The 25,592-nt window shown below is 38.5% G+C and overlaps 2 protein-coding genes across 2 annotated transcripts in view; one reads left to right on the top strand and one right to left on the bottom strand.

Moving 5' to 3' along the window:
* Nucleotides 1-287: 287 nt before the first annotated feature.
* Nucleotides 288-25,592, bottom strand: part of syndig1 (synapse differentiation inducing 1) — a 54,259-nt gene continuing 28,954 nt past the window's right edge. Inside the window, exon 4 of the mRNA XM_084390943.1 lies at nt 288-4,314. Within this exon, the coding sequence (XP_084247069.1) occupies nt 4,156-4,314 (159 nt within the window). The 3' untranslated portion in view covers nt 288-4,155. The remainder of the gene's footprint in view (nt 4,315-25,592) is intronic.
* Nucleotides 7,027-8,683, top strand: LOC311280192 (serine/threonine-protein kinase pim-2-like; the record flags this gene model as incomplete). The annotated part of the gene is made up of 7 exons (XM_084392166.1): nt 7,027-7,032; nt 7,221-7,235; nt 7,356-7,412; nt 7,600-7,692; nt 7,864-7,914; nt 8,099-8,480; nt 8,583-8,683. 7 exons carry the CDS (start codon nt 7,027-7,029, stop codon nt 8,681-8,683), a joined length of 705 nt encoding a protein of 234 aa, XP_084248292.1.

A 25,592-nucleotide genomic window follows, 5' to 3' on the forward strand; every position in this document is an offset into this window, starting at 1 on the left:
TGGTATTCCGTGAACGTACATTTGTGAATGAGGGCTTGTAGTTTAATCCACTGCATGAAGAAGTTCAAGATTAATGTACAATGTACAAATGTACAAGATTGAATAAGATGCGCTTCTAGATAAAGATTTGGAAAATTAGACACAAATCTAAGTTTCTATTTGTTTGTCTTTCTGTGAACCTTCATTTTTTTAACACTGCATCATAAACCTCAAATATATTAATACAACGTAGAAAGACATTATGAGATCAAATGGCCCAAATCAGACAAAGACACCGGCACCATGTTTGAATGAAAAGACCACATTTAATTAGCATGAGCTTGCTGGCAAGAGGTGTTTCCCAAAGTACGGGAGAAAATTTGACAGAGGAGGCATTTACAGCTTTATAGATAGACATAAACTGAATAGTATAAACTGAAAGCCTTAGGACTTTATTACAGAGTAGTTAATAGTGAATGTTACAGCCCCACAAGAATGACTTCACCCATACATTCAGAAAAAAGTCCACACGCAGGCTTGAGCAACCCATCTATATGGCTTCATGTTCATTTTGTTTCTGTAATATCAAAAGAGTGTTGAAAATGCCCCTTTGTGTTTCACAAACCTTAAGATTTAGAACCGCTTAAAAAGGCTTGAAAGCACTATGGCACTTCAAATAGATGCTTTACATAATCCACAAAAAAAAACAAAAAAACATTCAAGAAAAGTCATCTGATTGTTCAGATTCTAATTCAGATCTTGTTTGGATCTTTTGACAGGTTAGATCTGTATACCAAATACTGTGTTTGTGACAACCCAATATTAAAGTCAAGATGAAATACTGTTCACAGCCCATTTAACTTCTATAATCTGATTTCTGAGTGAAATAAACTTCAACAAGAAACAAAATGGGAGGGGTTGCACCAGCCGTTTGTAAGATCTTAGAACATAAAGTCTACACTAGAGGCTGAGTAACGTCGTAAGACATTGTGTCGATGTCGTGACACTAGGGTATAGCCCCATGTACCTCTGAAATTTCAGAAAAGGCCAATGATAACTGGTAAATGGAATTTGCATGCCACTCCCTTGGAAATACAGGTATAAAAGGAGATGGCTTGCTCCACTCATTCAGGTTTGTACTGAGGAGCCGAGACAGTGTCCTGGCCATTTCAGGTAGTTCAGTGTTGTGGCAGGAGGGTCACAACATCTCGTTCCCTCCCTCAGGGAAAAGAGTTTACAATAGTAAACAAGACATTCCCTATCTGTCACTTACACAACATTGTGTCGATGTATTGACACTAGTGGTCGTCCCTATGCTAAACGCCACAACCAGCTGAACTGTGTTACAAGGTTTGACGGTGCAGGTGTCAGAAGACAGCTACATGCCTAAGAACAAGTGAACTCAGGCCACATCGTAACCTTTCCAAGTAAGTTGCCGTAGTCCTTCGTACCACAAGGGGGAGTAAGGACTGTACTTACAATGGGAATAGGTTGCTTCAGCCATTTTTGACCTTTTCTGGGTTTTTTTTTTTTGTTCTTTTACAAAAACTTACAGCTGAGCAGGCCAGACGTGGAAATACATCACATGGACTTACCAACCAGGAGGTGCCACAAATGGAGAAATTCTCTGTGAAGGGTGCCTGAGAAGGGAGAAACTCACAATCACAGCGACTAGAGGCAGAGCAAGGCTCTGTTTAGGGGAAGACACAGGGTTTACTGACAGGGAAACAGTGAAAAATACTTCATATGGGATTACCAATAGCTAATCAGCACATATGGAGCACTAAGCCCAAGTATACAGCCTCTCCTGAAAAGGGGCATAGCATGAGTAATGGGCTTGGTAGCACAATTCTCTGCTAGCGCGAGAAGTCAGAGAAAAGTCAGTAGGCTTTAATCAATTATGGTCTATTACTGTATCGATGCAGAATCGTCCATATCCGCATCGTGATACATCGATGTAACGATTAATTTCAACACCCCTAGGGGAAAGGCACTGAGTGCAAGTGATATACCCAGCCGTTTACCCATTCGTACCCAGTAACACTTGGGACGAAACCAGATCCACTCTGAGATTATAAAATCTTGCAAAAGTATTGGGTGTAACCCACCCCACCGCTCTACAGATGTCTGTCAGGGAGGCGCCATTCACTAGTGCCCAGGAGGGAGCAACTCCACTGGTGGAGTGTGCTTGTATTCCCAGGGGCATAGCACGCCCTGGGCTTGGTATGCCTAAGAAATGGCATCCACAATCCAGTGGGCGATCCTCTACTTGGAGAAAGCCTTCCCCTTCTGCTGTCCCCCGAAACAGACAAAGAGCTGTTCAGATCGTCTAAAGCTCTCAGTGCGCTCCAAATAAATGCGCAGGGCGTGAACTGGACACTGCAGACATAAGGCTGTGTCTGTCTCAAACCTGAGGGAGGGCTTGCAAGTACCTGATAGACCTGAAGGACTGGTCACCTTCCTGCAGGAGGACCTCCATTGAGGGGGATGGCCTCTGCGATAGGCAGACAGAGAGCGGGACCTCGGAGGCCTGTAGATTGCTGAGGCAGGATGTGTCTGATTGCCTCCATCTGCTTCTTCACTGCTGTTAACTGTTGTAAGAAGATCTCAACAGTGTCGCCAAAGAGGCCACCTTAGGAGATGGGAGCGTCAAGAAAGCGCACTTTCCCTGCATCTTGCATCTCGGCAAGGTTAAGCCATAGATGGCGCTCCTAGGTGGACATCGCCTGACCCAAAGCCTGTGTCGTGACTTTTGTCGCTGAGGGCAGCTCCTGCATTAGCCTTGGGTCAGACCTGCCCTCGTGCAGTTCTTTCAATGCCTTAACCTGATGGACCTGCAGGATGGCCATGGCATGCAGGGCGGAGGCAGCCTGTCTAGCAGCACAAGGTAAACTGGAAAGAAGCCTCAGATGGTTCCTCCAGGTGGCAGCCTTCTGCGGGCACAGATGCACTGTACTCACATGCTCAACCTGGGGGACCTCCAAGTACCCCCTGGCTGCCCTGCCATTGAGTGTAGTGAGGGCAGAAGAACCTGCGAAGCATATTCTGGCAGTGAAAGCTGCCTTCCATGACTTTGTGAGCTCCTGATGCACTTCCAGGAAGAAAGGCACTGGGACGGAGTGCAACTGTGCATCACACTTCGAGCCCAGAAACCAATCATCCAACCGCGAAAGCAACGGACAGGGTGGCCCGGGCAAGCACAGCAGCCAACTCAGCCTCACATGAGATAATGGGGGCCTAGGCGCGTCATCTGCTACCTTTCGATGCTGCAATTAACAGTTCATCATTTTCGAGAGCCCCGGATGAGAAATTAAATTCACCCTAAGGTGAACCGCCTAACTCATCCGTGAACTCAACTGAATGAGCGTGCTGAGGAATGGGAGGCCTATGGGGATTTACCCAGCGGAAACACTTCCATTGAAATGCTCAGAATGCCCTTGGCACTTGGCGCCTCAGTCTTGTGTGCATCCACGGCAATTCAATCAATCTGCTGTTTTATTCTGACTGTTACTCCTGGTTGGAGGCTTCCATAAATATTTAGTTTATACGTAGAGTTATGTTTCAATTAATGGTGCAACAAATTATATTTAGTAGTGTGTAAGTTGTACTTTCTTTTCTAAAATTCTTTTGCAATTCTGGTGCAACCGGTTTGATTTCATCTAGTGGGAATTTATTGGATCGGCCATCCATTATTCAATGCTATCTGATGACAAATAGGAAAAGTGTTTCAGTGGCGGAGCAAAAGATTCAATTTTGATAAACGATTTCTTTGGAAAAATGTGCACAATATGAGCGGGAACATGCATAAGTAAATCAGTTCTTTACTTAAGTAAATGAGGTCCCTTTTGATTTCAAATTGACTTTAATTTGGCCAAAATCTCATGTGTGTAGCATTAGATTTGCACTTGCACAAACGTTGAGCACAAAAAAAACCTAAAAAAAATGTTGTGGTGGCGGCATAGTCACAAGAAAATGCAGAAAGGTGATCAGGACATTTACACAAACAATTATGTTCCCAATTAAATGGGAACGTGACTTTTAAAAGTGCAGGAGTGGAACACATTGCTGGTGAGTCCCATATTGTGACCTTTGGGGGTTTTCTCAAAAAGCTGATCCCAAAGTAAACCAGTCTTTATCTGACTGCTGAAAAGAAAGAGTGGTTAGGGCATGAGAAGGCTACAAGTGATTGTTTTTGGAGAGGTATGCGATAAGGGCCACAGCCACACCCACGTAGATGCCCGTCCCGATGGTGATGGACAGTACGGCGAGGAAGAGCGCACGTCTGGAGCTGGAGCTGGCATGGTGAAAGTCCCCTTTAGTCACCGCTTTGTTAGTCTGCATGAGGGAGGTAGAACAAAGACAAAAATAGCACATGTTGACATGTTTTGGAAAGGTTTGCAGTGTGAATGAGCTATGATCGCATAAGAGAGATGCAGAGAGAAAGAAAACAGAGAAATTATTAATTGGCCCTTCTCCAACAGCTGACTGACAGATCTGGTAAAGAGCATAAATAATAAGTGCTGCATGACTCAGAGCTCTCCTGCGGGGGCTTGCAGCCTTTGAAGTCCAGGAAACGTTGCCAAGATTAAGGAGAGATATTTCTGATGAATTCATTTACATCTCAACACCTCGCTACAACATTGTTATCCTTCCTTGCTCACTTACAGCTACTCCTACCTGACCACTCAGAGATATTTCGACATTTAATACCTAGATTTATTTGCATAATGGTTGTAATTGCATACAGAGAAAAGTTGGACTGTCTGTCTGTAGGCTTGTGTCTTTCATTTTTGCCCACATCCATCAAACGGTTCGGCCCACAATAATCTGATGATGCTAATCGGGTCAGATTGAAATTGCCCTCACATTTAGCAGCCGATCATAATTCAGCTACATCTGACCAACTGCATCATGAGGTAGGAACAAAACAAAATTAGTCATGCTCAAATGTGTATTCCTTTTTTGCCTGGATGATATAAAGCTAATGTGTGTCAGCCTAGCAAAAATGAGAGCATGTTTAAGAAATAGAGACAATTTCATATCACGATTATAGTGACCAAAATGATCATGGTAAATAATGTTATCACGGAAACCATATAGAAATATATAGAAAACAAACAAAACAATTAAAAACTGACCTAATTGCATATGCATTTGTAGGAGTTTCCCTTTCAGATGCAAAATTTATGGGAGGAGAGTACTTAAATAAATCCCGCAAGGCGATTTACTAAGGTTTGCGCTCGTCAATTTACTGGTATTTGTGCCATTATTTACTGCCCAAAAAAGCATGTCTTAAACCAGATGCTAATTTGCGCCAGGTTGTGTTGGTCGTTATGGGAATGATCCGGCTGATCTGTGTTCTTTCATTTGCGTGTCGTCAGTAGATCACGTGCAGAACTCCCATCTGTGCTTTTTTTGGAATTGCGTTTTCATGCTAATTTGCCCCGTTTAGTAAATCTGGCCCATAATATTATCTACTAACATGTACTACATGTTAATCAAATAAAATAAAGTTTTATAAAATGATAAACCTCATATTTCAGATGATTTTTAAGAAAAGGGATGAGTCAAAAAGATAAATGATTATAAGTATTTTATCTGCTCTGTGAATAATTTACAATAAACATGCATAAACATTTGGTCACCTCTCCATGCCATTTTAGTGCAAATGCATATACACTACCATTAAAAAAAAAACTGCACAAGGAACATGAATTACGAAAGTACATATTCAGTTTTTCATGTCAACTACAAGCCAAGGCCATGTTTCTGAGTTGATACAATAAAAGGTGAGGATAAAGTGAAAGAGAAGATAACGTGAAAGAGCAAAGAGGTAGTCGACTGGACAGGATCTGATAAAATATTGTATGAGCTATTTAGAAAGAATTCACAGGCATAATGAGAGCCCATGAGAGCTTTGTCCATCTGGAAGATCCACTAGCTTCCAGTGAAAGTGGTCATTGACAGGGCAGCTGTAAAATTTATGCGTTCTGCCTGCTTTTGGGACTCTTGAGATTACTGCAAGATGTCAGCGCTTCCGACAGCATGGCAACATGCTGCAGACAGGCATGCTGTAATACTTGCATGATACTTGACACTGACAGCTGTCCTTTACAAAGCTTTTCTACAAACTCTTGTAATACCTGACAAAATACCTGGCAAAACATGAAGGTGATTTAATTTTGTAAGTGGATCATTCTTGCTGTGTTCTTAATTTTAATCATTTTTAGATTTGTAATACATTTAAGCCTCTTAATAACACATGGCAACATGTTGTAATACTTCAAATAAGTAAGTATTACATTTTGTTACATACTGGTCCCACACCATCTGTGCTACAATTTTGAAACCTCAAATTGTGTGCTATTACTTTTCTAAGCAATAAGGTATGATTTCCGCCTGAAGAATGACAAAAAGGCAAGAACAAATCCTGTAGACTTGCACTGAAGGAGGAACCCAAGCCATATTTAGAGACCTGGATCTCAATGAGATTTTGGTGTGAGCTCTCTTGACTCTTCAGGCCTGAAAGCAACCACCTAGTAACCACCAAAACACCCTAGACACTGCATGGCAACTAGTTTAAACTACATAACAAGCATTTATGTAACTTATTTGTGCTTATCTCATTTGTGCATTAATGGATGTTATGTTAAATAAAGTTTATTAGTTAAGGGATGCAAGTTATTTTACCTTTGAACATCCCTTTAAGTAAAAAATATTTCCCTGCAGTTAAATGATTAAATATTTACAAAAAGGTCAATTGAATGCACATCAATTTTGCCTATTTGTCTATTTTGCTACTTTTTTACATGTAAATTAAAAACTTTTAATTTTAACTATTGATCAATTACATTAACAACAATATTATTTATTATATATAACAATATTTTGGTATACTTTACTATAAGCTCTCATTACTTAATGTAAGTAAATGCATTAACTAATATCAACAGAGCAATGAATTTATTACAGTGTTTAATATATATATTAGGCTATATTAGTTAATAAAAATACAACATATATTTTGGTCACCCCTAAGGGACGTTTATGCAGGTATTAAGCAGAAACGGTGTCGTCAGGCGGATAGCTTGGAAATATTTGCATTACTTTGGATTTGTGACATTAAAGATAAGAATGTAACGGTAAAATGTAAGTTATATAATGATTTCATTGTTAAATGTCAGGTCAGAAATGTTTCTAATTTTTATTTAAGTGTTTTAATTTTTTCCCCTTTGTTTCAGAAAAACCCACATAATGTAAGAAGATGAAAAAAAAATCTTCTTTCTTGAAGAGTATATGGATGGCTATGAAGAATTCGCTCAGCTGTTCTGACAGTAAAGCTGTGGATGTTGTGGAGCCTTTCGTTCCTCCACTAGATCTGGACTGAGAGCCAGATTCTGATCCAGATCACTCCGGCGTCGAGCCAGATCATGGTAAATCTGCAGTCATTATTGTTTTAAACAGTATTATCGTCTTGTTTCCCACTAAAGATATCTTATCTTGTTATCAGAGAATCTTAATATTATTTTCCCCATATTAATATAATTTTGATATTCTTAATATAAAACAAAGGATCTAGCAAGCTCATATATTTCTCATATTTTCCTGTTTGTTTTTCAGACTCCTTTGAGTCTCTATAACGCGGGAGAGATGATTGGATCTGGAGGATTCGGAAGAGTGTTTGAGGGAACACGCAAATTTGATGGCAAAAAGGTAAAGCAGTCTTGTTGAATTGTATAAACATTTTGCTCTTTCATGCATCAAAACATTTAATACACATGGTTTAATACTTGGATGCTCAAATCGTAAATGTTATGTGTAAGGTCAGGCGCTTGAATGCTGTTACTGTTATTGAATAGTGTGTTTCTTTTTTCATTTTTGCAGGTTGCCATCAAGCGGATGCGCAAGACTTGCAACGATGTTTATCTTGCTATTGTAAGTTGGCCAAAAGCTGAATGTGTATTTAGTTGTTTAAGTGCTGATTACTGTAGTCAATACACCTGTAGGAAGCATTAGGTGTAAATGTAATGGACAAATAAGCCTGGAAAGGCTCTGTTGATCGGATCTACAAAGATCAAAGAAAAGTACCTTTAAAAATACCTTCTTTTCTTTTCTCTAGCCTGGGCGTCCCGAACCTCTCATTACAGAAGTGGCTCTGCTGCTAATGATGAGGCAAGAACCCATAAGCCCCTACGTCATAGAACTACACGATTGGTTTGAGCACCCTCGAAAATTCACCCTGGTGATGGAGTATCCCGAACCCTGCGAGAGCGTGCTGGACTTTATCATTCGTAATCCTCAACTGGACGAAACGACCGCACGGGTCATCATGCGACAGGCTGTGCTGGCAGTGCAACACTGCATTGATCATGACGTTTTTCACAATGATGTTCATGCACACAATTTCCTGTTGAAGAAAGACACGTTAGAGCTCAAGCTGATAGACTTTGGCTGTGGTCAGCTGCTTAGTAGTGATGGCTACGACAGCCACATTTACATTGGTGAGCATTTTGGGAGTGTGTGGAAACCTGGATGTAATGACTTGCTGATTATTTGACACTTTGAAAAAATTGCTCAACAATGCACAAATGTCTTGCTTACAGGAGTACTGGATTACTGCCCACCTGAAGTCTTCACAGGACCTCGATTTCACGCCGTCCCAGCAAATGTCTGGGCTGGGTTTCCCAATAACGTTGTCTCTTAGCTCGCTACGAAGACTCTTAAGGTATAACTTAACCAAAGGTATACCATTTCTAGGCGTGTTCCCCGAACCATACCTTAGGAAGCTGCTTAAGATATACCTTCTTACGTGCGACGTTACCCGGTGCTGTCCGTGGCGATGGTGCTGAATTGGTTGATATCGATGGCTCGAGAATCAATTATTCTCTCGTGCAGGGGCTGCTTCACTGCGTTATGTGAGAAAGCGGTGTTCTTTATAAAAGAAGCACTTCAGAAATAGTTGAAATTGCATTTATTAGGGCTCATGAGATATTATAAAAAATAAACCAAATTATAATAGCCTAGCCTACATGTTTTAAAATTGTATCATATATTGCTGCCATTTTTCAAATTTTTACGTGCTTACTTCTCTTTCCCATTTTTGTTCGCTGAGGTGGAGCTGCGATGAAATATTGTTCTTGTAAATACTTTCCAGCATTTCAGTAATAAAAGTGTACATCTTGCGTACGGTGCTCGGCAGTGATCAAAAAGGATTTAAACAGTAAATTTGGAATCTCTTCTTGTAAACTCAGAGATGTGGATTCAGACGGCAATTAAAATTACCACACGACGTGTCTGTCAAAAAACAGTAGGTAGGCTAATTTGGCCAGGGATTTTTACGCGGGTTGGGTGAGAAAAAACACTGACATTATGGATTCGGACAGCAATAAAATCACAGACTTACCCCCTGTAAATGTTTAAAATACCGGACGAGCCCATGAGAAACAATATTAGCATCCGAATAGGACTTAACTGACAGTATGCATTCACTGACATTTGCTGGGACGGCATGAAATCGAGGTTCTGTGAAGACTTCAGGAGGGCAGTAATCCAGTACTCCTGTAAGCAAGACAAGACTCCGCAGACGGCGCCGTCTTTTAAAACAAGTTTCGCTACCATAGTTTGAGCAAACTCCCCACCACAATCATTCCCTTTAAATAGACTATTAAGCCTTTAAAACTAAGACTATTAAAAATCTAACAACAATCAGTGTAATGACAATTTTATTCTTTGCATGAAAACACTTGAATTCGCCTATATTCGTGTAGACCTGCAACAGTGATAAGCCACGGGAAAAATTCACTGCATTTATACCTTCAAAGATTAAACAGGTCATGAACTCGTCAAAGTGAACAGAGCGTTGTGATGCTACGTGCTACAAAGGATGCTTCAATACCATACAGCATCATCATGCACTCATTCAGAAAGACCAATGTTCATAAAGATAAATGTTCAAAAAGACAAATGCAACAGAGCTGAAAGTATTCCTAATATGTTGGACCTGAAACAATCCTTCACAAGAACCAGTAAAGAGCTGCGTTTGAGTTGGGGGGCGTTTACTAGGTTGTTTGAAAATATGCTTTATTTTGTAATTTCGCAACGTGCCACTAGTGCCGCAGAAAATACATACTTCACCTTTAAAGTAAAGATAAAGAACACTTGACCTTATATTAATCATGTTTCAGATGCTGTTTTCATAGATGCCAACATTAGTGTCACATGGTCATGACTAACCAGCTCTCTCCTTGATAAAATGTGTACAGAATGCAGTGATCTGATTAGCCAGTGCCTAACCCTGGATCCAACTAAACGCCCGACGGTAGAGCAGATCTTACAACATAAGTGGATTAGAAATGATCTACTGTAGATTGGAGAAGTTCAGGAGATTCACTCGATCAGTGATTTCAGGAGTGAGGAAGTGGAACAGACAGAGTAGGACACAACATTTGTGTTATCATTTATCTTCAATTCTGGATTTTCAAAGCAGCTTCATGGTAATAAACAGGAAATTAACAGAATTCTGCTATAAAGAAGCTCTAAAAGAGACATGTTCATATAATCTTTGTATTGGATATGGAATAACATATTTGGCTTTCTGAAGTCCAGCCCAAAGCCTGGGAGGTAATAGACTGTCAGAGTTAAGAATTATTTTGCTTTTCTTCTCCAGGGTTGGACACACACCATCCAGACTACAAAAAAAAACGCACCGGATTAAATGCAGGATTGGATGGATATCATCCTGACAGGAACTCAAGCCACTCACGTGAGCCGCTTCACCAGAGAGATCAGAGCCTGTCCACGTCTGAGCAAGAACATGAGAGACTGAAGACTGCATGGAAAGAAGTCCTCAAGTCATCACAGACACATTTAATTTCTTATAAATTTAAAGTCACCTTTATTTATAAAGCGCTTTATACATTTCAGATTGTACAAAGCAGCTTTACAGTGATAAACAGGAAGATAATGATCAATGACTCAAACAGAATTCAGTCGTGCTGTAAAGCAGCTCTAAGACAGTAGTGCCATTATTCAGCTGAAGACAGTTTAATGTTGATTCAGTCCAGTTCAAAAACTGTGTAAAGTTCATCATATGATTATGAAATGACCTGCCAATGGCCGGTGGCTTAAGAAAATTTACCGGCCATGAAGCCTTTTTGCAAAAATAGACAGTTATGAGATGTAAAATAACACTGTCTTCACTGTATAAATTAAACAGGTTAATCTTCATTAAAGTTACAAAAGTTATTCAGTTTTTTTTTTTTCCTTTGTCCTTTGTTGTTTGAGAGAGCAGCAGGATTATTAGGCTGCTGTCACTTTAAGGCCTAATGCACTGATCCAATATAGCCTACTTATACTGTACATGTGTGTTTTATTTCTCAGCTGTTTAACCAACTATCTTTACTATACTCGGCGAGACATGCCTTTTATTATTATTTTTAAATACTTTCTATGAATTTGCGCAAGACGACGTGAAACAGCTCAATTCAGTATTCACACGCTGTCTGAGACAGCTTTCTGAGCATCTGCTTCGGAAGTAGCAGAAAATACATCAGCACCTACATCATCATACAATCGAAATGACATAAAAATGTATGCTTGTCAATACATGACAGTATATGTTTCAAAGACAACAGAAATAATGATATAATAATGAAATTATATATAAAGATGTAGTTAAAGGGACTATGTGTAGCTTTTTAGGTATTTTATTATCTAAAATCAATATTTTTATTCATAAATATGCCCTCAATGGTGTACAAATACCTATGCCAATGATCAGACTAATCCTCGTAAACGAAGAATTTATTATCTTTATACACATGGGACGGGTAGGTCCACGGAGGCTTCCATGTAGTTCCGCCATCTTGAAAAACTATAATAGCAGAGAGGGACAAAAAGTACTAGGCCAGCGCGTTTCCACAACGCGTTTCGTTCAGAACCAGCGTCACGTGACTGAAGCCAGCAGAAGCGGAGGAGCAGAGCAGTGAGAGGCGCTTGTCACTGCTGCGGCAAGTTTAAAAGGCTGCGCTGCACGGTTATTTATACACCGTTCATTCATACATATGCTGAGTCACAGGATAAGGAGTCCTCATCGTCGAAAAAGTCCAAAATAGACCGTAAAAGGAAACGTGACCGGAGATTACAAAAACAAGGGCTAATGTCGGGATAGCTAATGCAGGAGAAAGCTTTCAAAAGAGACCCTGAAGTTGCCTGCTTTCTTCTCGACAGGTAAGTCAATGTTACGGTCTTTATTACAAGCTTTTTTTTCATTGCTTGGTTGTGTACTTTATTATATAGACAGTAGAACATTTATAGTTAAAAGTTAAACAGGCTCTTTGATGAATAGCAGCTATTGAGTAAAGTAACGTTAGAGAAGGCTCTGATGATGATGATGATGATGATGATGATGATATCTAACAATGCACGTACTTCAAAAAATATAACGAGTAAAGAAGGCATTACTACTAATTACCATAGTTAATGTTTTTCACAGTCAGTAATTCATACTGTAACATTCTTTTTTTCGTTGTTTCAAGTTTCAGTTTGTTTTAAATAACAAACCTGTTCACCCGAAGAAAAACTCGAAGTGCTATTATAAGACATCCTGTCATAGCTTTTTAGTACATAACGGCTACCGTAGATGCAACGCGCATTTGAAAAAGTGAGGCGCTGGAGAGCATTATTCGTTTGAATGCAAAATACAGTTTCACCACTAGATGGGAGAAATTCCTACACACAGTCCCTTTAAGTCCTACTTGAGTGGGTCAAAAAACACTCTTAAGTTAAACAAATTGCATTTAAAGCTACACTGTGTAGGATTTTCTCCCATCTAGCAGTGAAATTGTTTATGACTACCAACTGAATATTACTTTCTAGTCCCTCCCATTCCGAGGGCTTTTTAACTCCTACGGTGGCCGTATTAATTCAAATCTGCTGGCAGTCGCGAGTAATCTCCCCCTCGCATTCGTCACGGCGTCACTGAGTGTAAAACGCGAAAGGCGAAGCTTGAATTTCCAGGTATGTCCCTCTTTGTCTAATGTATTTTCAAGATGGAGGCGCAACATGGCTGCCGCTATTCGAGCGACTCGCTCGTATGTATGCTAAATGGCAGATTCTGCACTTACGAGAATACTTCATTAGTTGGTAAGTAATTACACATTAATGAGTACATATCATTTTGAAAGAACAAAGTGTTTTTTGCAAAGAATCAACTTAAAAAATTACACAGTGTAGCTTTAATATAAATTTAAACTATAATATACTTTAATTTAATTTTAAATAACATGCAGCCGTGTCTGAAAACATTACATTCATTTTACACTTAAGTATATCTTTATAAAGCGTATTGTTTCCGTAATAAGTACTTTAAAAAAAAAAGCTATAGTACTGTGTGTACTTTTTCAGAAGGGAAGCTTTTGTGTTTCAATTTCATTTACAGTTTATGCACAACAAGAGCCTTGTGATGTATAAATCAAAGCTGTGATATCATGCAGGGCTAAACACACTGCTTTTATTCATTCAGAATTCACTAAATCCATCACAGAAGACTTCATCTAATAAAACTGTCACTGACATTATCATGATGCATTGTTTGAAAAGCAGACAGTCCACTAGTGAGCTTTGAGTCCTCATTGGTACACATGAGCCTTGTGGAGATGTTTCCCCTTGGGCTTGCAATACAATCTGAGTTAGCATGGTTTTTGTAACGCTTACTGCCAGAGCATAAATTTTAGCCCTACAGTCCAAGCAGCAAAGCAGTATGTTGTTGTCTTCAGGTCAGTTATTCATTTGTTTTCCTGGCATCTATCTTAAATGTTCTTAGGCCTCTGGAAATGTCACAGTTCACTGGCACAACCACGTTTACTCAGTGCCTTACAGGCTGTCCTTTCTTTTTTATCAGAGAGGCAAATGTTAGTAGTGACAATCTGAGGAAACTAATTTAAAATACACATTAAAAATACAATATCTTTCGAATGTATAATGAATGCATTTACTAGTCAGCTGTAATTCAATATATAAGTTATAATAGCATTTGTGGCATAAAGTTTATTACCACAGAAAGGCATTCTGAAAAAAAGTTTTTACAATAATGCACTTACAATGGAAGTAAATTGGACCAAATGTCTAGAGGGTTTGCCATGCTTATATTTTTGTTAAAGCAATAATATGAATTATTCAGTAAATAAAAAAATAAATAAACTGTTTATGAACTCCTGGTTATGAGCTACCAATATATTTCTTTTGGCTGGAATTTGTTCCATGTAAACCGGCCCTGTCTGCTGTCCTTCAAAACTTACTGAATTTATGGTAAGGACATGAACTGAAAGACTCGATATAACTTTACACAGATAAGGGATTGTATCATACTAGTCTCATACCAACATGAACACTGCTTTATTCTTGTGGCTTATAATCTTTAAAACAATGCATATGTTATGTAAAATATATGCAATTATTATTATTTATCAACTTAATGTCACATTATGACAAAGCTTAACGGTAACACTTTACAATAAGGTTCATTAACTATACCTTAACTATACCTTAGTAAACATGAACTAAGAATGAGTTCGAATAAGAATGAATAAGAATCTATCTATCTATCTATCTATCTATCTATCTATCTATCTATCTATCTATCTATCTATCTATCTATCTATCTATCTATCTATCTATCTATCTATCTATCTATCTATCAAGGGCCAGTCAAAATATTGGCAGAGCAAGTTAAGATCTGAACGTCTGACCTGTCGATGCCAGAAAAATATCTTTATTGTTCAGCCTTATGTGTAATCTCCAGTATTTATAATGCATCCTTTTTCCAAATAAGTCAGGCTGTATTTGATCTTTGATTTGCAAAGTATTCATGTGTTCTTCCTCCCCTGCTGATAATGTGCACAGTCAGTGTGCAAACATGATTATCAGCCTATTGTTCCGTACGGATGAAGGACTGTACTTAGTAGCCTAATTACTGCTTCAATTTAGCCATGCATAATTAATTACCATAAAATCAAAGTAAAAACTAATTAACAATAGAGTAATGACACAGAAGATAAAAAAAAGAAAATGAAAAAGAAACTAAATGAGACACGACAATCGCTCACTTTGCCGTATCAGTGATTATATCAAATCTTACTGCAGAGCAACAGTATATATATATATATATATATATATATATATATATATATATATATATATATATATATATATCAAATATAAATTAATTTTCCAGTTACACTTAATGTTGTCACAGTTTTCTGGTTAAAAAAAAAAACATTACATAAAAAAGAGAAACCAAATACAATTCTATTTAGTATTTACTTAGTTTTACATTAACTATGCAATTAATATTCTATTTATTAAAACAAAATAAATCTCATGAAGACAACAATTGAAACAATATATTTTATTTGCGAAAAGCAAAACCACCGCACAAGCTTTAGGGGGCCAAAAGCGGGCGAGCTAGTGCGTGCCAGGGCCAGTTGCGTTTAAACATGGTAAAATATTTAAAATATTAAACATGGTAAAATACGACCACTTGAAGAAATCAGACAAATCATGTAGGCTATCACAATCATGTATTTGTTTATCTGTCAGTACGTCTCGTCTCTTTATATCGGACTGTCTGATATCCATATCTCCGCATATGTCATAAAATAAAGCAACTCCATTTTTTCGGGACCTTCCTCTGTTTCTCTGACTGAAAATAGAGAGTGCTAAAGCGCTAAAGCTCCACAGGTCGTATTTTTGGTGGAAAATACGTAGAAATGATCATTCTTTCTAAATGTGATGTAAACATACTGTCCTGTGACTAATAAACAGAAACTGAATGTTTTCTTTTTTGTGAAATAATGTTAAAATGTTAAACACCACTTTATTTCAGTGTGACTAATGTGCAATCTTGACATAAATTAATTCATTATGATCAATGTATCATTACTGTAAAACTCTGGTAAAACATCGATGCTTGAGTTTAAAATCTTTAAGTAAATAACAAAAATGCCAAATGGACGCTTTTATCATGTTCGTTTTGCGATCTCGCTAGTTTCCAGTGATTTCTTTCTGATTAGTGTTCTGATAAAACTTCCATTTGTTGGTGAAATTAAGGGTCTGTGTGACGTTCCAGAAAGGCGGGTTATGGGTGGGTTTTAGTGAAGTGAAATTATTTTCTCATCCATTTTTTTGAGGATTTTGAGGAAGTTATTTTCATCCTCCCTTGCTGCGCAGAATATATTTCCTGCAATATTAATATGTGAGATTCCTGCATAATCATCAACTACAGCATAAATGCATATTGACTTGTGAAATAGGCTTATGTGAATCTCTGCGGTGATCCGAGCACAGAGCACCCACGGTGTTGCTGACGAAATGAGAACCATTTTGTTGAAGGCATCCACCCATTGTTAAAAAAAAAGGTATTTTATTCAAAGCTTATGTTCTACAAGGCCCACACTCGCACTCTCTCTCGCCAAACCATTATATAAGGAGCTTATTGTGTTTGTGTTAAAACATGCTCTAAAAGCAATGAATCAGATTATGCACACAAGCTTAGCAAAAACAGTTCAGTTTCAGGACAGAATAGGAACAGCATTCACTGGCCTGCCCAGAATTAATAATTGCTCATGGTTTGAGGTCTAATAAGGGCAGTACATCTGAAATTATTATTTGATTGTAATATATCTGATGAGACAGTGTTTTCCATTTATGCGTGTATACTCCATTTAGCCAAGGTTGCAAAGCCGACTCTGTGTTACCAATATGTTAGAACTATCACTTCTGCCACTAAAGATTGCTTTATTAATAATATTCCTGAACAGTTTCATCTCCTCAGCATCCCAGATAGCTTAGTTAGAAGAACTCGATATTTCGACAGAACTTTTAACTCTCTCTTTTCCAGCACTTTAGACACAGTTGCTCCTTTGCGCTTAAAGAAGATTAAAGAAAATAGTCCAACGCCGTGGTACAACGAGCACACTCAGGCCCTTAAGAGAGCAGCCAGAAAAATGGAGCGCAACTGGAAGAAAACAAAACTAGACATTTTTCGAATTTCGTGGAGAGAGAGCACGATTGTGTACAGAAAAGCCTTAAAAACGGCTAGATCTGCTTATTTTTCGACTAGACACGACCACAACGCATGATGTAGTCAGCCGGATCTGGGCCGTATCCAGATCAGATGGTGGACCTGCACCTAGACACGACCACAACGCATGATGTAGTCAGCCGGATCTGGGCCGTATCCAGATCAGATGGTGGACCTGCACCTAGACACGACCACAACGCATCCCTGAAGTGTCAGCAGAAATTGTGTCAACTAGACTCTCCCCTGTGAAGGCCTCATTGACACCACAGCCATCGGCACTGATCCTCAACAAACTCGTCTCCATACCGGCGTGACTCCGATCTTCAGCCAGATGGAACTGGATAATATTCTGATTGTTCCAATCCAATCTGACTTCTGACCTGTAATGCTGCTTGAATCATAATCATACACTGTTCGTTCATTGGCCAGAGGAGAACTGCCCTCCCGACTGAGCCTGGGTTCTCCCAAGGTTTTTTTCTCCATTCTGTCCCTGATGGAGTTTTGTTTTCTTGCCACTGTCGCCTTTTTCCACCTATGTTGCCATTGGCTTGGCTCGCTTAGTTGGGGACATTCAATTTAACATTTAATTTATTATCATCAATAATATTGATCTGCCTGCATTGACACTATTATACAAGAACTGAACTGAGCTGGGCTGCGTTTCCCAAAAGCATCGTAAGCCTAAGTAGATCGTAAAAACGATCGTACGACTGATCTTAATATTACGGTCTGTTTCCCAAAAGCATCGTAACTTAAGTAGCACTTAAAAATCATCGTAGATCTACGAGCGCTCTGGAGTAATCGTAAATCCCCAAGTGCATCGTAAGAAGACAGAGTTATGAGGTCACCTGCAGGACAACCGGCAGATTACACCTTTATTCAAGTGAAATGTAATTATATGGCATGTCAATATGCAAGAATTTTGCATTAAAATATCCCATAATCTCAATGCCAGTGTTATATATTTTCTTAAGTTGATTACTTACAATATCCCAAATGTTTCCAACTATTTTAAAATCGTGAGAAAATTGCGATTTTAACCAAGGAAACGGGGCGTTAGAGCAGGGGGGAGCTGGGAGTCGCCAGTCAACTGCGTCATATCCGCGTTACCCTCGGTTTACGCTCGTACTGCGTGGAGTCCTGGACAAATGCGGAAGTTGTAGTTGTAGCGTCTATCAAGCAACAAACGTTAGCTTGTTTCTTGCAGTCGTTATGGAACACAATTATTCTTTACCGATTGCAGCTGGTTCTGTCGACAAAGCATGCTTAATTTTATATTTTCCAAATGTAGCATTCTGTAATAGTTATGTTTATGTAAGGGAAGTATTATTGCTTTAGATTTGTGTTTAGTTTATTGACATTGTTTATCACGTCTGGTGTTTATGGCCATGTAAATAAATATAGCATGTGTTATACATAAAGATTAATCAGTATTTTGGCAAATGATGTGGGTATGTTCGAATGTACTTTTACAGCAATTGTTTAGAACACGTAAAACTGCGCCGCGTTATCACAACAATGAATTCGACATACAGTAACATCTATGATAACCAAATTAATATTAAACCTTACTTTTCTTGCGGTTAATTCATTTTAATGAAATAAAAGTGTGATGAGGTTCAAGAGTCAGGAAGGAAGAAAACAGGGATCGGCGTGACTGGGACTCGTACTTTATTAAAATAAAGCAAAACAAACAAAAGTCGTGCACAACGCGCATTCACCATGGCAACCGCGACAGCACAAAACAGTTAAAAAATGAGAGCTCGGATCCACCGGTTTTCTTTCTCTGCGTCCAATTTTCTCTTCAGTCTCTCTCTCGTTCCAGTGCGCGGCTTAAAAGCGGTCTCTCCACGCGGATCACAGCAATAAGACACAGGTGTTCCTCATTTGCACTTGACCTACTTGCTCGTCGCTTCCGTCTCCCATTACAGACCGCGCTGAACCACGCCCCCCTCGCCACAAAAAGCATGTCATTATAAAAAAAGAACTTAGCCTCATCCATGAACATGATTTTTCGATTCCCGTCTGACTGATTTACATCCACGGTGGAGTTTAAAACGACAGTTCCCATCATTCCACGCTCCTTCACATCGTCATCAAGAACGCCGTTGTTGTTGTTTGGAATGTAGCGCCCTCTAGCGGCAAAAAATTATTGCATATTGTAGCTTTAAACCTGCTGAAAATACGTTTGGATAGCTCCACCTCATATAAAATGACATTAATCTCCTCTTTTAGAAAATGTTTTTTTTTTTTTTTGTGTGGTTCAGCCATTTTGCTGGTGTCTCCACCCGAAGGTTTGTGCTTTTTATAGATTTCAAAATACAAGCGTGTGCTACAATTACGAGCCATTCTACAAGGTGACATTTCAGCACTTGACAAACGGACAGCGACTCTTAAGTAGCACTTAAAGCACAGCTGCGTGCGATCGTGCTAAGTGCATTTTTGTGAAACGCACGTGAAATGAACACGAACGTTCGTAAAGTCGCTCGTAGAAAATCCTCGTAAGTGCTAAGATCCATCGTTATCTGGAAACACAGCCCAGGACGATGACATCACAGTTTACTCCAGAGTGGCTAAATATATATAAATGAACTAAATTAATAACGTTTTTAAAACAAAAATGAAACATCACTGAACTTACTTAAGCTGGACTGTGACATTATTTTCTTCTGGAAACAAACTTTTTTGCATTATTTTGCTGTTATCTCTGGAAAATTTAAAGCTGCTTTGAAACAATCTGTATTGTAAAAAGTGCTATATAAATAAATGTGACTTGACTTGACTTGCATGAGAGGCGCTGGTGGTAAATATGGAAATGTGTAAGCATCATGATGCAGTCTAATGGCTACTACAAATTCATAACCGTAATAATTCAATTTATTTTTTATTTACTAAATATTATAATTTAATAAAATGTTCCCCCTTTTTGACTGTTGGAAATCATACTACATGTTATTGTTTAGCATGTCATAAGGCCCAAATGTGATAAGATGTGTGATTTAATTCTACATTAAAATCCATTAAAATTTTTATCTCAATATAAAACCATTTTAAAATTCAGAATTAATTACTTGCTTTGGTGAAAAACATTGAAATTTACATGGAGGCAATCACTGGGTAACTTAAATAGAAAAAATTCATAAAAATGCATCCCCCAATACACAGATGCAATTAGTAAGCAATGACATAAAACCACAAACCCACACAAAACAATTATAATTTGTGCATTGTTTGAAAGCATGATTATTGAGGAGAGATGAATAGTAAATGACAAACAAAAAACAAAAAAATGTTTAAGGGTCTCTGAGCAGAACTCTCCCCAACTGAAAAAAATGGAAAAATATTTGGAGAATTATCAAACAACAAGCCTAGACATATTTCTAAGAAACTTAGTCCAGTACTGTGACTTAAAGAGATAGTTCACCCAAAAATGAAAGTGTCGTTCCAAACCCATAAGACTTTCGTTCATCTTCGAAACACAAATTAAGATCTTTTTGATGAAATATGAGAGATTTCTGTCCCTCCATTGACAGTCTCAGCAACTACCACTTTGATGCTACAAAAAGTACATAAAGATATTGTAAAACTAATCCATATGAATTCAGCGGTTTAGTCCAAATTTTCTGAAGAGACATGATCACTTTTTATGATGATCAGATTTAATTTAGTCTATTATTCAGATTTAAATATTGATCAGCGAACATAAACAGAAGCTCAAACATGCTGTTTCTCGTAACACAAGAATAAACCTCATCGGTTCTTGAGAAGCTCAAACGTGCTGCGTAACACGAGATGAACCACACTGGCTCTTGCTGAAGCTCAAACGTGCTACGTAACACAAGATGAACCTCATTGGTTCTTGCAGAAGTTCAAACGTGCTATGTAACACAAGAATAAACCTCATCGGTTCTTGCTGAAGCTCAAAACGTGCTGCGTGACACAAGAATGAAACTCACTGGTTCTTGAGAAGCTCAGTCGTGCTGCGTAATATGAGAATGAACCTCATTGGTCCTTGCTGAAGCTCAGACGTCTTTCGTAACACAAGAATGAACCTCACTAGTTCTTGAGAAGCTCAAACGTGCTGCGTAACACGAGAATGAACCTCATTGGTTCTTGAGAAGCTTAAACGTGCTGCGTAACACGAGAATAAACCACATTGGTTCTTGCTGAAGCTCAAACGTAATGCGTAACACGAGATGAACCTCATTGGTTCCTGAGAAGCTCAAATGTGCTGCGTAACACGTGAATGAACCTCATTGGTTCTTGAGAAGCTCAAACGTGCTGCGTAACACGAGAATGAACCTCATTGGTTCTTGAGAAGCTTAAACGTGCTGCGTAACACGAGAATGAACAACATTGGTTCTTGCTGAAGCTCAAAATATGCTGCGTAACACGAGAATGAACCTTATTGGTTTTTGCTGAAGCTCAGACGTAATGCGTAACACGAGATGAACCTCATTGGTTCTTGCTGAAGCTCAAAACGTGCTGTGTAACACGAGATGAACCTCATAGGTTCTTGCTGAAGCTCAGACGTAATGCGTAACACGAGATGAACCTCATTGGTTCTTGCTGAAGCTCAAAACGTGCTGTGTAACACAAGAATAAACCTCATTGGTTCTTGAGAAGCTTAAACGTGCTGCGTAACACGAGAATGAACCTCATTGGTTCTTGAGAAGCTTAAACGAGCTGCGTAACACGAGAATGAACCTCATTGGTTCTTGAGAAGCTTAAACGTGCTGCGTAACACGAGAATGAACCTCATTGGTTCTTGAGAAGCTTAAACGAGCTGCGTAACACGAGAATGAACCTCATTGGTTCTTGAGAAGCTCAAACGTGCTGCGTAACACGAGAATGAAACTCACTGGTTCTTGAGAAGCTCAGTCGTGCTGCGTAACACGAGAATGAACCTCATTGGTCCTTGCTGAAGCTCAGACGTCTTTCGTAACACGAGAATGAAACTCACTAGTTCTTGAAAAGCTCAAACGTGCTGCGTAACACGAGAATGAACCTCATTGGTTCTTGAGAAGCTTAAACGTAATGCGTAACACGAGAATGAACCTCATTGGTTCCTGAGAAGCTCAAATGTGCTGCGTAACACGTGAATGAACCTAATTGGTTCTTGAGAAGCTCAAACGTGCTGCGTAACACGAGAATGAACAACATTGGTTCTTGCTGAAGCTCAAAATATGCTGCGTAACACGAGAATGAACCTTATTGGTTTTTGCTGAAGCTCAGACGTAATGTGTAACACGAGATGAACCTCATAGGTTCTTGCTGAAGCTCAAAATGTGCTGCGTAACACGAGAATGAACCTCACTGGTTCTTGCTGAAGCTCAAACGTGCTGCGTAACACGAGAATGAATCTCATTGGTTCTTGCGGAAGCTCAAACGTAATGTGTAACACGAGATGAACCTCATAGGTTCTTGCTGAAGCTCAAAATGTGCTGCGTAACACGAGAATGAACCTCACTGGTTCTTCCTGAAGCTCAAACGTGCTGCGTAACACGAGAATGAACAACATTGGTTCTTGCTGAAGCTCAAAACGTGCTGCGTAACACGAGAATGAACCTTATTGGTTTTTGCTGAAGCTCAAAACGTGCTGTGTAACACAAGAATAAACCTCATCGGTTCTTGAGAAGCTCAAACGTGCTGCGTAACACGAGAATGAACCTCATTGGTTCTTGAGAAGCTTAAACGTGCTGCGTAACACGAGAATAAACCTCATCGGTTCTTGAGAAGCTTAAATGTGCTGCGTAACACGAGAATGAACCTTATTGGTTCTTGAGAAGCTTAAATGTGCTGCGTAACACGAGAATGAACCTTATTGGTTCTTGAGAAGCTTAAATGTGCTGCGTAACACGAGAATGAACCTTATTGGTTTTTGCTGAAGCTCAGACATAATGCGTAACACGAGATGAACCTCATTGGTTCTTGCTGAAGCTCAAAATGTGCTGCGTAACACAAGAATAAACCTCACTGGTTCTTGCTGAAGCTCAGACGTAATGCGTAACACGAGATGAACCTCATTGGTTCTTGAGAAGCTTAAACGTGCTGCGTAACATGAGAATGAACAACATTGGTTCTTGCTGAAGCTCAAAACGTGCTGTGTAACACGAGAATGAACCTCATTGGTTCTTGAGAAGCTCAAACGTGCTGCGTAACACGAGAATGAACCACATTGGTTCTTGCTGAAGCTCAAAATGTGCTGCGTAACACGAGAATGAACCTCATTGGTTCTTGAGAAGCTCAAACGTGCGGCGTAACACGAGAATGAACCTCACTAGTTCTTGCACGTCAAGCGAACATGCTTGAGCTTCCATTTATCACAACTGATGTGTGAGTACATGAATGTTTATGTGATGTTTTATTAACAAAGTTCGGGAGAAGTACTGTACGTTCAGATAATTAACCTAATCATCGTGGGAGGAGCTCATCCAGTCAACTCAATTAGCATCAGGTTGTATATATACAGCATATTTACTGCTGTTCTATGACAGTTTTCCAGCATCCCTCCACCACCCCATTAATTAATTAAACTTTTTAGACAGACCTACCTGAAGCCAGTGTAATTTTAGCTTAATCAAAAAAAAAAAAAAAAAAACTTTTGATAGAAAAATTCTAGGGTTACCACCACACTTCCCATAATGCTGAAGAAAATCCAATAATAAAACCTGGTAGAAATAATGGCTACAAAAATGGGTGTTCACAATATGCCCAGATGCGTGGTGCAGACAAGTGTTTCAGATTTAGGAGACTGGATCACAGTGCTGGAGCTGTTAAATCTCAGTAAAGTAAGGTATCCTCCACAATCTAGCACTCAGAACAACGTGCAACATGGGACATTGTGCCATGCAAAGTGTATTAAGCACTACATTTTGGTAGAGTTTGCACCTGATTTTCATAAGTGAATTGAGAGCTAAAAGATTGCAGACAGCACATGAAAATAAAAGGATGCTATCAGTGGTCATTATTCATTCTTAGTTAATATGACTTGTAGTTCCTTCTAATTATTTAGATCTGATTACATCTCTATGCAATTATATCAGCCGACAGCAATAACCTTTTAAAAATGATGCCGCTGAAAAAGAATAGGAAAAAAAAAAGCTGTTCAAAGAGGCTGCTTCGGCCTCCCTCAAGGCACATCACGCCTGGTTCATTCACACAGAATATCCCACTGGCGGATGACTTTCATATCGGCCATCCATTAGCTTCTCGCCAAACTCACTGAGAAGATGAAAGGTCCTGGAGCAACACTAGATGTATAATACATGACCATTCAGACTGTATTACTGAGCCTTCAACACACACACACAATTCTAAATTCAAATTAATGATGTTACATTTAAATTGCTGTAAAAAGTGCAGTTTAAACATTTTCTTTAGGTACACCTGGAGTCTATAGCAGAGAGAGAAAAAATCATAAAGGCGAGGCCAGGGCTAGTTGCCACACAAGATATATAAGGTTGATGCAAAAATGTAACTATTATTAGGAATGGTATGAATAATTTGAATGTTTTTGTGAACTCCAATATCATATTTTTGTCATTTCAGTAAAAAACAAAAAACAAAAAAACATTCAGTCTACATTTAGACAAGAGTACTAAACTGTATAATGAAGGTAGGTTTTAGGTTTTATACAATTTATTAATTACATTATTCATTGGCCTTAACTGCTTTGATATTTTTGTACATTTTCTTTGCAAGTTAGCACGTATACTGTGACAAAATGCGCTGTGTGGTTACAAAAGGTGTGTTAAACTTTTTTGTTTTAAATGATCCATTTTGGGGGGAATAACAATGAAAATGTTTAATATCTTTTTATACCCAAGAGTTTGTGTCTATAAATTAGAGTTGCACACTTCTAAATAAACTGAGAATCATGATTCTCCCACTATCCTGAATAGACAACTAAACAAAATAAGATGTAATTTAACAGTAGTTCTAACAAAATGTTAATTGCTGCAGTCTATTTAAAAATATTTAATTATTTCGATTTTTTTTTTTACAAATCGGTTTGAATCAATGATTCAATGACTCACTCATAAAGACTGATGAATCAAGGTTTTTTGAACAAATCTCTTCAATAAATGATTCAATGACAAATACATTTTGTAACAGTTACTTGTCGCCACTTACTGGTGTAACAATGTAATTGATACAATCTTTATTTGAAGCGTCAAGTTACTTTCAATAGATGATTTAAGTATGAAGGTTGCTCCAAAATTATTTAATCTATAGATAACTGTAGACATCCGTGTTTATATCCGAACTATAAACTCTTATCCCAGTACTTCTGTGATAATTTGAATTATTGTAAGACAGAAATAATGTTACTGTGTGGTTGATACAGACTGCTATTGAACCAATTCATTTTATTTTAATGCATTCACAAAATTGAAGCATAATTTAATGTGTCTAACATGTACTCACTAACAACCTACTCTGCATATAGCATCTTTTAACACAGATGTTTATATATTTATTCCGATATTTCTACTTAGTGCACAATAACATTTTGACAACATTTTGTTGT

The sequence above is a fragment of the Rutilus rutilus genome (assembly GCF_951802725.1).
Source record: "Rutilus rutilus genome assembly, chromosome: 20".
Classification (NCBI taxonomy): domain Eukaryota; kingdom Metazoa; phylum Chordata; class Actinopteri; order Cypriniformes; family Leuciscidae; genus Rutilus; species Rutilus rutilus.